General features: G+C 42.6%; 1 protein-coding gene across 2 annotated transcripts in view; it reads right to left on the reverse strand.

The window, feature by feature from the left end:
- Nucleotides 1-13234, reverse strand: part of DGKI (diacylglycerol kinase iota) — a 292586-nt gene that overhangs the window by 188244 nt on the left and 91108 nt on the right. For both annotated transcript variants that reach the window (XM_040438414.1, XM_040438411.1), the window contains exons 14-15: nt 12923-13060; nt 6790-6868 (exon numbers count right to left, since the gene is read on the reverse strand). In XM_040438414.1, the coding sequence (XP_040294348.1) occupies nt 6790-6868; nt 12923-13060 (217 nt within the window). The remainder of the gene's footprint in view (nt 1-6789; nt 6869-12922; nt 13061-13234) is intronic.

The raw sequence follows: 13234 nt of genomic DNA on the forward strand, positions 1-13234 counted from the left end.
GGAGTGAAAAATGAACAAGACTTTAAAGCCAGAAGCCATAAAATTCGGAATGAGACATAACAATGCCCTATCAGCACGACTAGACTGGCAGATGAGACTAATACACCGACTGTTAATGTTTCTTAAACATGATCCAGATTATTTCAAGGTTGTGTTAAACAATTGCCCTTTAACCCTTTGAGGACATGGTGATTTTCTATTTTTGCCTTTTACTCCCGGCATTCCTGGAACTTTTTCATTTTTCCGTTTACATAGCTGTATGAGGGTTTGTTATTTCAGGACAAGTTGCACTTTCTCATGTCACCATTTAATATTGCATATGATGTAGTAGGAAGCTGTAAAAAATGTTTAAATGGGGTGAAATTGAAAAAAAAATGCTGTAATGTTCCCTTCATTCTCATACTTTTTCTTGTGTTTTAATACTGGGGGGGGGGGGGGAAACTTTGGACAAAATATTTCTTTCTGACACCCCCATAACATAGCTCTGATATTCTGACCCCCATAACTTTTTAGATTTCCATCTATGGAAGTGTGTAAGGCCTCATTTTTGCAGGGCAATCTGTAGTTTTTATTGATACCATTTTGCAGTGTGTTTTGGCATTTTGATCACTTTTTATTCCGTTTTTTGGGAAAGTGAAGCGAAAAAATGCAAATCGCACAAATGAAATGGCATCTGAGGGGGTAAATGTCTGTGAATTGCGTTATTGCCTTTCGCAGATACGCTGTCTGAAACAGCAGACTGTATGTACAGCTCATGTCTGGATAGGTCATCAGTATCTGATTTGGTGGGAGTCCAACACCCGGGACCCCCACCGATCAACTGTTTGAGAAGGCACTGGCGCTCCTGGAAGCGCTAAGACCTTCTTGCAGCTTACCAAACACAGTGCATGCACTGTATAGCGGTAGGGCTGAGCTGCTCCTAGGCCACATGACCAATAATGAATGTGACGTCACTGGCCTAAGCAAAGCTACAAGAAGGCCATGGCCCTTATATGAGTGCCGCTGCCTGCAGCTGATCTGCTGGGGGTCAAGGAGCTGGACCCCCATCAATCAGAAACTGATGACCCATTCAGAGAATAATTCAGCAGTTAAAAAGTCTCAGAAAGACCCTTTAATAGACAGATAAATATTTATTGTGGGAAAACCAATGAAAGCCAGGAAGGATACAGATATTGATGTATATGGTGACTGATTTGGATCCAAGCATGGTCTCCAGGAATCATCAGAATCTCTCAGTAGTGCAGCCTCATGCTTTATGCTTGTAATTTCGAGTGATCATATCTCACCATAGAAGTAAGATATTAGAAAATGTTTTTCACATGTTATTGTACATTAGTGGGTTTTTATTTATCATTTATGGGCTTTTTTTTCCACCACAGACCATTGATGGTCAATGTCCGACTGGCGGGGTACAATCCCTGGGAAGTTGATCAGTAAATGGGCCTTTTCCAGTGTTACAGAAAAATATGGTTCCCAGCCAGACCCTCAGTATGATGACCACACAAACATATTGTATATACTGATATAATTAAGTGAGATTCACCCATTAAAGGGGTTGTCCGGGTTCAGAGCTGAACCCGGACATACCCTTATTTTCACCCAGGCAGCCCCCTGAGGCTAGCATCGGAGCATCTCATGCTCCGATGCGCTCCCTTGCCCTGCGCTAAATCGCGTAGGGCACGGGCTCTTTTGTTTTCAATAACACACTGCCGGGCGGAAACTTCCGCCCGGCAGTGTGTTCAGTGATGTCACCGGCTTTGAGGGGCAGGCTTTAGCTCTGCCCTAGCCGTTTTACTGGCTAGGGCAGAGCTAAATCCTGCCCATCAGTGCTGGTGACGTCACCGGGGTTCCTGGCAGCCCCATGGAGAGCTCCGGTACGTCACCGGAACTCCTAAAAATGCCTTTGCCCTGCGAAATTTAGCGCAGGGCAAAGGAGAGCATCGGAGCATGAACTGCTCTGATGCTCATGTCAGAGGGGGCTGCTGGGGTGAAAATGGAGGGATGTCCGGGTTCAGCTCTGAACTCGGACTACCTCTTTAAGTGATATCAGTATGGTGTTTGGTCATTGTGTCCCTTGTTAGCATATCAAAGATAGGAAGTAGGAGAAAAGCAGTTGGACAAAATTCTCTTGGCCAACAGATTGGGAAGATATTTGGGTGGTCATAGGGTGGAGCTGATGGTGGGGGCCGAAACACAGGGACATGTAGGCTGTGAAACTTGGGGCCTTGGTCCCTCTTCCTGCAACCCCTGGACGAACAGCACTTCAGGAGCAAACTAGGTAATATTATATATGTGCTTTCTGTGTATGTGTATAAGTATATTATTCCAGTAGACTTTATATGTGTTCACATAGATATAGGTAGTCTGAGACTGTGGATCCTGTGGCCGGCACATGTTTCCAGACGTCTCCATATGCACATGTTCTAATGTTAGATACTGGTTGTGAGTTGGTTAGAAGTTAGATCCAGTAGACAATAAATATTGGGATCTGGATATATATATATATACACGCAGAGAAAGCAGGACTGAGGAAGGCTCGTGTGAGCTGAAACGTCGCAAGATTTGCCACATTATGGGTGAATAAAACTTTTTTGCTTTCATCACTATTTGGAGTGCAGTCCTGCTTTCTCTGCGTATATTATTGGGGATTGCCGTTACCCCATCCTGGACTCTGCACCCACACCTTGGCTGGTGCTCCCGTTTCTTTTCCTCTCTATATATATATATATATATATAGAAAGCAAGCTTGAGAAAGGCTCACATACTGAGCCGAAACGTCGCTTGTCCCATATGGGTAAATAAAGTATTTTTCATTTTTTTACTTCCTGGAGTGCTGCCCTTTTTGTTATTTTTTATATATATATATATATATATATATATATATGATATAATATGCATACACAATATTAGACACATTTGCTTAGCTTCCAGGGAGGGCAGGAATGGAGGAAGCTGTGTGTGGTGGTGTATTCCATGTAATATGTATATCTTCATGTAATGTCTATTTCTTTGTTAGTATTTTTATATGTATATATAAGTATCTGCCAGGGTTGTATATTACTCCTGGGGTGCATGAAGGACTGGACAGTTATATAGGAAACAAAGACAACAGCGTAGGAACAGAATAAAAGGAACGGAATATGGAGACAGATATAAATCTCCACGTCCCAATAAGCAAAAGCTCCCTTTATCATCCAGTATACTTTTGGAAAACAGCTGAAGGTTCTGGTGCGGGTGCGGGTCCCTTGTAAGACACCTTACAGCTTCCGGCTTATCACACTGCAAAACGGAAATAGTTGACTGACCACACAGTTCCTGTGATTGTTGTGGTGCTGGGTCAGTGGGGAGGTGCAGCCCAGAGCCTAGGACACTTAGCATGGGAGCAGGGGTGCTAGTGAAGAACGCCCTTGAAAAAGGTTGCCATGTTTATCAGTTTTGCATGGCAGCATTAGATCAATGTATAAGGTGCATACACGGTCCATGTCTTTTTTTCTACAGCTGTCACAAATCCAGCTCTGCTACATCAATCTGTAGCTGCTTTCAAACATCTTCTAATTGCCTTTGGAACCCCACAGGATAGTAAATGTCATGCTGTAGTGCTCTGGTAACATTAAATGTGGCATATTAGGAGTTGTATGAGATTGGTAAAACTTGGCTCCGTTCTTCCAGAACCAGAACCCCTTTGGCCATGGGCTGTGTGTGGTATTGCAAGGGGTTTACCTGCTATATCATATATAGAGGAAATCATGGCAGTCTTGTTTGCTAGGAGGTGCTGGCTTGTAGTTTCCTAACCTAGACTTCTTGTAGAAATTCAAACTTCCACACACCCAAATAGCGTTTAAAAGGGATTGTCCAATATTTTACTATTGGTGGCCTATTCTCAGGATAGGCTACCAATATCTGACTGGCAGGGTTCTGATACCCTGCACCCCCACCGATCAGTTATTTTTGGGGTAGCCAACTTCCAGGGCGTGAACTACACAGCTCTGTCCAGGTCGAGCATGCTCACTGCCACTCCATTCATTCTCTATGGGACTGCCAGAGATAGCCGAGCACTGTTCCCAGCTATCTTACAACCTCTTTAACTGAGTTTTCCTTTAAAGGGGTTTTCTTGGATGTTCATATTATTGATGACCTATCCTTACTTCAGCTTCACCAAAGAGAATAGGGCTGGAATGCAATACCAGATACAACATGTAGACCTGAGTGGCGATGGTTTTAGAAGAAAGCAACTACGTTTTTCTAATCCCGTACAACCCCTTTAGGCCTCATCCCTGGCCCTAGGAACAGGCGCCAGAAAAGCGGAGGAGAAAGGAAAGTTTTCAGAGTGAATCAGAAAAGAGTGACACCTTATTATTGGGACTTCACTGGTTCTGCCTCTCACTGTCCGACCGTCACTCACTGTAAACTGGATCTGTGCCGTGGTGTCAGGGGAATTACAAGAATGGAAGAACTATTTGCTGCTCACATCAAGTAGTGAGTTCATCATTCTCTTGAGGAATCAGTCTGAGAACTGAATATGTCCACAGAGTGAGACTCGGAGAACTAAAATACCTTTCTATAAGTCAGTGCCATCTTAAAGGGGAACTGTCAACTTCAAAACACCCCTCGAACTAGTGCAATCACTGTTTAGTGTAAGAGATACTGAGTCCGGTTATGTAATCTTCATCTTCATACTCTCTTGCCCTCTGGTGCTGTGCCCCCACAAACCAGCAGTAAATGGCGTTGAGAGGAGTCCTCTCCATTATGCACATGAGCTTGGGAGTCCCCTCAATGCATTTTACTGCTCGTCGAAATGTAAGTGAGTCTGGAGATAAAAATGACATAAGCGGACTCAGTGGAACTTACCCTATACACCAGGTACTCCAGTTTGGTGAGTGTTTTGCAGCTGACATTCCCTTTAAAGGGTTTATCTGCTTTGGTCAGTCCCCGTTTTACAGAAGCTTTTATAATAAGTGATCATCTGTGAACAGCAAGTGCTCAATTTCCCTGCAGCATTAGGCTAAATTTACACGACTGTATCTGTTTTGAGGTCTGCAAATCGCAGTCCCGCAAAATATACATGTACATCCCGCAAAATATACATGTACATCCCGCAATATATACGTGTACATCCCGCACTTTTCACAGGCCCTGTTGTAAAAACACCTATTCTTGTGCGCAAAATGGACAAGAATAAGACATGTTCTATAATTTGCGGAACAGCCTCATGGATGTGGACAGCACATAGATGACAACCATGTGCTGTCCGTATTTTTTCGGGCCCATAGAAATGAATGGCTCAGCGTGAGATCCACAAAAAATGCAGATTGGGAGCAGACCGAACATGCGGTATTGTGAATGCAGCCTTACACACTTTCTCCTGAAATCTACAAGGTGTGATGCATGGACATGCTGAGTCCTTAAAGGGGTATTCCCATCACAGACAATGGGGTATTTCGCTAGGATATGCCCCCATTGTCTGATAGGTGCGCTATGGCCTTCCTGCAGCTTACCAAACACAGTGCATTCGGCCTTAGGCTGGGTTCACATGAGCGGATGCCGTGCGTGGCATCCGCTCCTTTGAAGAGTGCCAAGACCCGATGCAGACTGCAGGGGCACGGAGCAGTAACATGACTGATAATGCTCCGTGCCTCTCTGTGACCTCTTTACTACGAAATCACAGTGACAACTGTGATTTCGTAGTAAAGAGGTCACAGAGAGGCACGGAGCATTATCAGTCATGTTAATGCTCCGTGCCTCTGCAGTCTGCATCGGGTCTTGGCACTCTTTCACGGAGCGGATGCCACGCACGGCATCCGCTCGTGTGAACCCAGCCTTAGGCCTCTTTCACACGACCGTTTTTTTTTTCCGTTTTGCGGGCCGTTTTTTGCGTTCCGTATACGGTCCGTATACGGAACCATTCATTTCAATGGTTCCGCAAAAAAAAAACGGAATGTACTCCGTATGCATTCCGTTTCCGTTTTTCCGTTCTGTAGAAAGATAGAACATGTCCTATATTTGGCCGCAAATCACGTTCCGTGGCTCCATTAAAGTCTATGGGTCCGCAAAAAAACGGAATGCATACGGAAATGCATCCGTATGTCTTCCGTATCCAATCCGTTTTTTGCAGAACCATCTATTGAAAATGTTATGCCCAGCCCAATTTTTTCTATGAAATTACTGTATACTTTATATGGAAACGGAAACACAACGGAAACAAAAAACGGAACAACGGATCCGTTTAAAACGGACCGCAAAACACTGAAAAAGCCATACTGTCGTGTGAAAGAGGCCTTAGTCTTACAAATACTGATGAAAAATACTAACCAAATACTGACCAGGTGAAGGTAGTCTATTATAGGAACTAAGGAACTCAACAGGTGGACCTCCATCAATGAGTTATTTATGGCACTCTATAACAGTGTTTCTAGTGGGATGTAAGGGTGACTAGTACATAAAATATAATAAAATATAAAATAAAAATATATAAAATATCAGGTCACTGAGTCAGGAAGAAGGATCCTTTGAAAATTAGCCAAAAGAGGAGATTAATAAAAAAAAAAATACTGCAAGTAAAATGTGGAGTAGTTGCTATAGCAACCAATCTGATTGTGGCTATCAAGTTTCAGAGACCCTTTGGAAAACAAAAGCAGCTGCCTCATTGGTTGCTATGGGTAAATATGGCATTCAGCATTGGATACAGTATTTCTAGGGAAGAATACAGTGCGTAATGGATTGATAGGAAAAAAAATGCATCATAAACTGGGAACATGACTAAAAATGGTGATATCACCATGTCCAGCTCACCTCTAGACTCATGAAACTCCAAGGTCACGTGTGCATCAAATCCCAGGCTGAAGTAATTATTGAATACGTTTAGTGGAAGCTGGAAGAAAGCACAGAGCTAATTGTGAGACAGGCCAGACACCGGAAGCAAAGCAATTACATCGCTTGGGCTTATTCAATATCTTATTAGTTATGCAGTCCATCAGACAAGCAAAGAAGTTCTAGGACTACTGTGCCATCTAGTGGTCACACTTCATATTACAGTTCAGCTGCATAGATCGTGGGGAGGTATAAACACAATGTTACAGCCTACATATAATCTACAGAAAACTCATCTTGAAGAGATCCTGCTTTATAGTCTGTATTATACCTCAAAGCTGCATTCACAGCTCTGGTCAGCAAGATTGTCTATCGACAGACACAACCATGACAGCTTTTCTTTTAAACAAATTCATTTTTATTGAATTTTCATTTTTTACACAGAAAATGAAAGTGAATGGCAGTGAATCACATAACATTCGAGCAGGCACAGTCGTACAAGTCCTAACAGCTTAGCTAAGCTACTATAACCACTTCAGGACTGGCATACTTTGTACCTTAAAGGGGTATTCAAGCTTTTTGAGCTTGATGATCTATCCTGTTAGATCGATCAGCTGTTTTCCGCAAACAGTGATCAGAGCTGGAAGTGATCGGAGCTCCATCCACCGTGTAGTGGCCGTGCCGCATTGATGGGAGCTGATCTGCAGTTCGCTGGCACAACCACTACACAGTGGGCAGCGCCTTCTGCTCCCAGCTCCATCCACTGTATAGTTTCCGCTTTAAAGACCAAGCACTTGTTGTGACATTCCAAAAGCCATAACTTTTTTATTTTTCGGTCGAAGCGGCCGTATAAGGTTTTCCAAATTGCTGAGTTCTAATTTTCGATGGTATGATTTTGGAGACATAATATTTTGATTATACAATAGATGCTAAATGACATCTTCTACTGCGCATGTACTGAACATGGGAATCAGGACACACGTAGTAACCAAAGAATGGGGGCCATCACTGAAACATGGACAGGTTAGGTGACCCCCAAGGGCACATTGCTGCATGGATGGACAAGAAGCAATGTACTGTATGACCAGTGAAGAAGGCTCTTTATGGGTGGCATAGTAGCAGGAGATCTCGGAAAGGGAACAATAAAAAAAAAAAGGGATATTAGTAATCTTTACAGCCACATCATATGTTAAAATAAGTACGTTTATAAGAAAGTGGCCAAACCCTTTAATATTGCCTTTTCTGCTGACAATAGCATCACATGCATACTATCAGAAGACGTCTCCTTCAATAATGCAAATCCAGCCCATTTTCTATAATTCTTCTTTTTTTTACATTAACAGATGAAATACTTTCCCCAATAATCTCTAGTCTTTTTTGATTCCCACATAGTGTGCACTGTTATTAGTTTATTTTCTCCCCTGGAGAATATTATCTCGCTATATGTGCAATACCCCAGACCTAGGGGTATCTGCAAATGGTATTATTGTATTGTAATGTATTTTACATTCCAGTGAAGGAAACAGTTGGTAAATGTAGGCAGAAAAAGGGCTAACCACCCTGTTCTTCCCCTCTTGTTAGGGGTGGGCTGGTTGTGCTTCCTGCCAGGAGGGGGAGCTCCTGTCTACCTAGAGAGAGGAGAGGAAGCACACTTCAGTGCTCCTGCTCCTGATACAGATTCTCCAGAGAGATCCACTTTATACAGCCTCCAGTAAATACTTGAGAAGTCTGACAGCAGAGTGGCCAGGTTCTGCATCAAAGACAGTGCTGGAAGGTGAGGGACGACAGCTAAGACACCCATCACCCAGATTACCACTAGGCCAGCTATAATACAAGTCTAGATCCAGCACCACTAGCAGTTTATACTTTGCCAATCTCAGTTCAATCACATTGAGGGAGATATATCAAGACTGGCACACTTCAGAAAAGTGCTGAGAACCTCAAAAAGTCGCAAATTATGGTGCACAGATGCCACGCGCCATAATGTGCGACTTTTTTATGCCACAATTGTGGCATAGAAACATTGATATAAGTTTTCCATGTGGTCTTTCTTCATTATCCAGAAGTCTAAGCATTTTTTCTGCAGTATACCTTTACCTTTAGGCTTGATTTATTTACTTTCTTGAAAATATTAATACCGCTGATTTATTGCAATTGATTTTATATCATGTGAAATTCTTTAGTCCAGCACCACAGCAACATCTTTTCACCCATCCTCCAAAAATACCAATAGAGTATCAGCAAATTTGCCTACTTCTATCTCCTTCCTTCGTATATTAAAGAGGACTGGTCACCTCTCCAGACATGTCTTTTTTAGCAACTACTTGCATTCCCCATGTAGTGAGAATTCTGGAGCATCTATTCTTATGACTCTATGTTGTGCCATTCCTTTATTATTCCTGCAAGAGGTTTACAAATAAGTTGCCAGCAGTCTGTAGTAAAGGTACTGCTGGGTGTTACCAGTGGTGTGTGTCTGACTCTATCCAATCAGTACTGCTGGTGTCAGACTGTGCGGGGGGGGGGGGGGGGGGGGCGACACCCGGCTGGTAACACCCAGCTGTACCTTTACTGCAAGCGGCTGACAATTCATGCATAAACTTCTAGTAGAAATAATAAAGGAACAGCACAACATAGAGCCATAAGAATAGATGCTCCAGAACTGTTATTACATGGGGGATGCAAGTAGTTACTAAAACAGTTGGAGATGTAACAGGTTTTATATTATACTGAAGGGTTCTAGCAATCGGTTCCAATGTTAGATTATATAACAAATGTGACATAGGGCATCGATGACTTGTAACCAAAACTTGTAAAGTTTAAAGAGATCACAGCAGGTTCTTGTAATACTAATAAACTCCTCCATAGAGCTGCAAATTGTCTCCAATATACTCAAAAATTTCCTTGGTAACGTATTTTTTGCTTTATAAGATGCACTTCTCCCCCCCCCAAAAAAAAAAAGTGGGGGGGAAATGTCCGTGCGTCTTATAAAACGAATACTAGTGAGCGCTTCCATTATGGAAGCGCTCACTAGTATGTATTAGGAGCGGGGAGCGAAGCGCCGCAGGTAAAACTTACCCTCCCTAGTCTGCGCCGCGGCTCCTCTTCAGCTGTCGCGCTCCCATCTTCCCGGCGTGCGCTGCACTATCCTGACCCCGTACAGCATCAGGACGTAGTGCGCGCACTATGACCTGACGCTGCACGCAGTCATGTGACAGTGCAGCGCAGGCCGGGAAGATGGGAGCACGACAGCTGAAGAGGAGCTGCGGCACAGGACAGGTAAGATGATTTTTTTGTTTTAGTCTGATCTGAGGTCTGATGGGCTATTCTGAGGTCTGGGGGTACTGATGGGCTAATCTGAGGTCTGCGGGTACTGATGGGCTAATCTGAGGTCTGTGGGTACTGATGGGCTAATCTGAGGTCTGGGGGTACTGATGGGCTAATCTGAGGCCTGATGGGGGTCTGATGGGCTAATCTGAGGTCTGATAAGGGTCTGATGGGCTAATCTGAGGTCTTATAAGGCTCTTATAAGGCTGTTATATGAGGTCTGATGAAAAAAAATCTTTTCTTATTTTCCTACTCTAGAATCTGGGGTGCGTCTTATCATCGGGTGCCTCTTATAAAGCGAAAAATACGGTATCATCTTTTTTTACTTTATTGAGCCAGAGCCAGACAACATTACCAAAGGTCTTCTCCGAGTCAAAGGAAAATGTCTTTATCATTCTTTGGGATGACAATCTGTGGACTATAATACAAGCTGTAACTCAGACTCAGTACAAGTAATGTACAGTGACTCTACTCACCATCAGAATAGTAAGTGCAGCTCTGGAGTATAAAACAGGCTGTAACTCAGGATCAGTACAAGATAAGTAATGTATGTATACAGTGACTCCACCAGCAGAATAGTGAGTGCAGCTCTGGAGTATAATACAGGCTGTAACTCAGGACAGCACAGGATAGGTAATGTACAGTTAGGTCCATATATATTTGGACACTAACACAAATTTAGATTTTATTACCTGTTTACTAAAACATATTCAAGTTATAGTTATATAATGGACATGGACATAAAGTCCAGACTTTTAGCTTTCATTTGAGGGTATCCACATTAAAATTGGATGAAGGGTTTAGGAGTTTCAGCTCCTTTACAAGTGGCACCCTGTTTTTAAAGGGACCAAAAGTAATTGGACAATTGGCTCAAAGGCTGTTTCATGGGCAGGTGTGGGCAATTCCTTCATTATTTCATTCTCAATTAAGCACATAAAAGGCCTGGAGTTGTTTTGAGGTGTGGTGCTTGCATTTTGAAGATTTTGCTGAGAAGTAAACATGCAGTCAAAGGTGCTGTCAATGCAGGTGAAACAATACATCCTTCATCTGCGAAAACAGAAAAAAACCATCCGAGAAATTGCTACACTATTAGGAGTGGCAAAATCTACAGTTTGGTACATCCTGAGAAAGAAAGCAAGCACTGGTGACCTCAACAATGCAAAAAGACCTGGACGCCCACGGAAGACAACAGTGGTGGATGATCGCAGAATAATTACCATGGTGAAGAGAAGCCCCTTCACAACAGCCAACCAAGTGAACAACACTCTCCAGGATATAGGCGTATCAATATCCAAATCTACCATAAAGAGAAGACTGCATGAAAGTAAATACAGAGGGTTCACTGCACGGTGCGAGCCACTCATAAGCCTCAAGAATAAGAAGGCTAGATTGGACTTTGCAAAACCAGCACACTTCTGGAAGAACATTCTTTGGACAGATGAAACCAAGATCAATCTCTACCAGAATGATGGAAAGAATAAAGTATGGAGAAGGCCTGGTACAGCTCATGATCCAAAGCATACCACGTCATCTGTAAAACACGTCGGAGGCAGTGTGATGGCTTGGGCATGCATGGCTGCCAGTGGCACTGGGTCCTAGTGTTTATTGATGATGTGACACAGGACAGAAGCAGCCGGATGAATTCTGGGGTTTTCAGAGACATACTATGTGCTCAAATCCAGCCAAATTCAGCCAAACTGATTGGTCCGCGTTTCATAATACAGATGGACAATGACCCAAAACATAAAGCCAAAGCAACCAAGGAGTTTATTAAAGCAAAGAAGTGGAATATTCTTGAATGGCCAAGTCTGTCACCTGATCTGAACCCAATAGAGCGTTTCACTTGTTAAAGACTAAACTTCAGCCAGAAAGGCCCACAAACATACAGCAACTGAAAACCGCGGCAGTAAAGGCCTGGCCGAGCATTAAAAAGGGGGAAACTCAGCATCTGGTGATGTCCATGAGTTCAAGACTTCAGGCAGTCATTGCCAACAAAGGGTTTTCAACCTAGTATTAGAAATTAACATTTTATTTACAGTTATTTAATTTGTCCAATTACTTTTAAGGCCCCTGAAATGAAGGGATTGAGTTTAAAAAATGCTTCAGTTCCTCACATTTTTCTGCAATCATTTTGTTCAATCCACTGAATTAAGGCTGAAAGTCTGAACTTCAACTGCATCTGAATTGTTTTGTTTTGTCTCTGTCCAAATATATATGGACCTAACTGTATGTTTACTGTGACTCCACCAGCAGAATAGTGAGTGCAGCTCTGGAGTATAATACAGGATGTAACTCAGGATCAAAACAGGATAAGTAATGTAAATACACAGTGACTCCACCAGCAGAATAGTGAGTGCAGCTCTGGAGTTTAATACAGGATATAACTCAGGATCAGCACAGGATATGTAATGTACAGTATGTACACAGTGACTCCACCAGCAGAATAATGAGTGCAGCTCTGGAGTATAATACAGGATATAACTCAGCATAAATGATGTATTTAACAGGGGATTTGTGTCTCTCGAGGTAGTCCCTGTGCATTTTAAACCCATTTACAATATGAATAAAAGGACACAGATCAACACAACTAAATATTGGAGTAATGTAATACCGTATATACATTTCTGCTTTTCAATTTTTAGGTAACACATTCAAGTCATGTATATGTAAATATAATGTGCAATAATTTCTAATGGTAATATGAGACTTCTTGCCATGGATCCTCCATTATATACCCAGCATGATAAATCTTACACCCCCAGACTCCTGGGCAGAGCATCTGACCTCTGACCTTATGTGTCCCATCATCCAGCTCCTCATGGAGTAGATCAGGATTCTTCTCCACATGTAGATTCCATCGGTCCAACTGCACAATGGTACCATCTTCTACATGGCAGAGGATCTTGGAGACAGGTTCATCTGTGTAACCCTGAATAGAGCAGCAAGGAGAAGGAAAAGTTAGAGGGGAAAAAATATAATTTTTAAAATAAATTAATCAAATAGAATATAAAAAAAATACAAAATCAATTAAGGCCTCATGCACACGAACGTATTTTCTTTCCGTGTCTGTTCCGTTTTTTTGGGGACCGTATACGAAACCATT

The sequence above is a fragment of the Bufo bufo genome, chromosome 1, assembly GCF_905171765.1.
Source record: "Bufo bufo chromosome 1, aBufBuf1.1, whole genome shotgun sequence".
In the NCBI taxonomy this organism is placed as follows: Eukaryota; Metazoa; Chordata; class Amphibia; order Anura; family Bufonidae; genus Bufo; species Bufo bufo.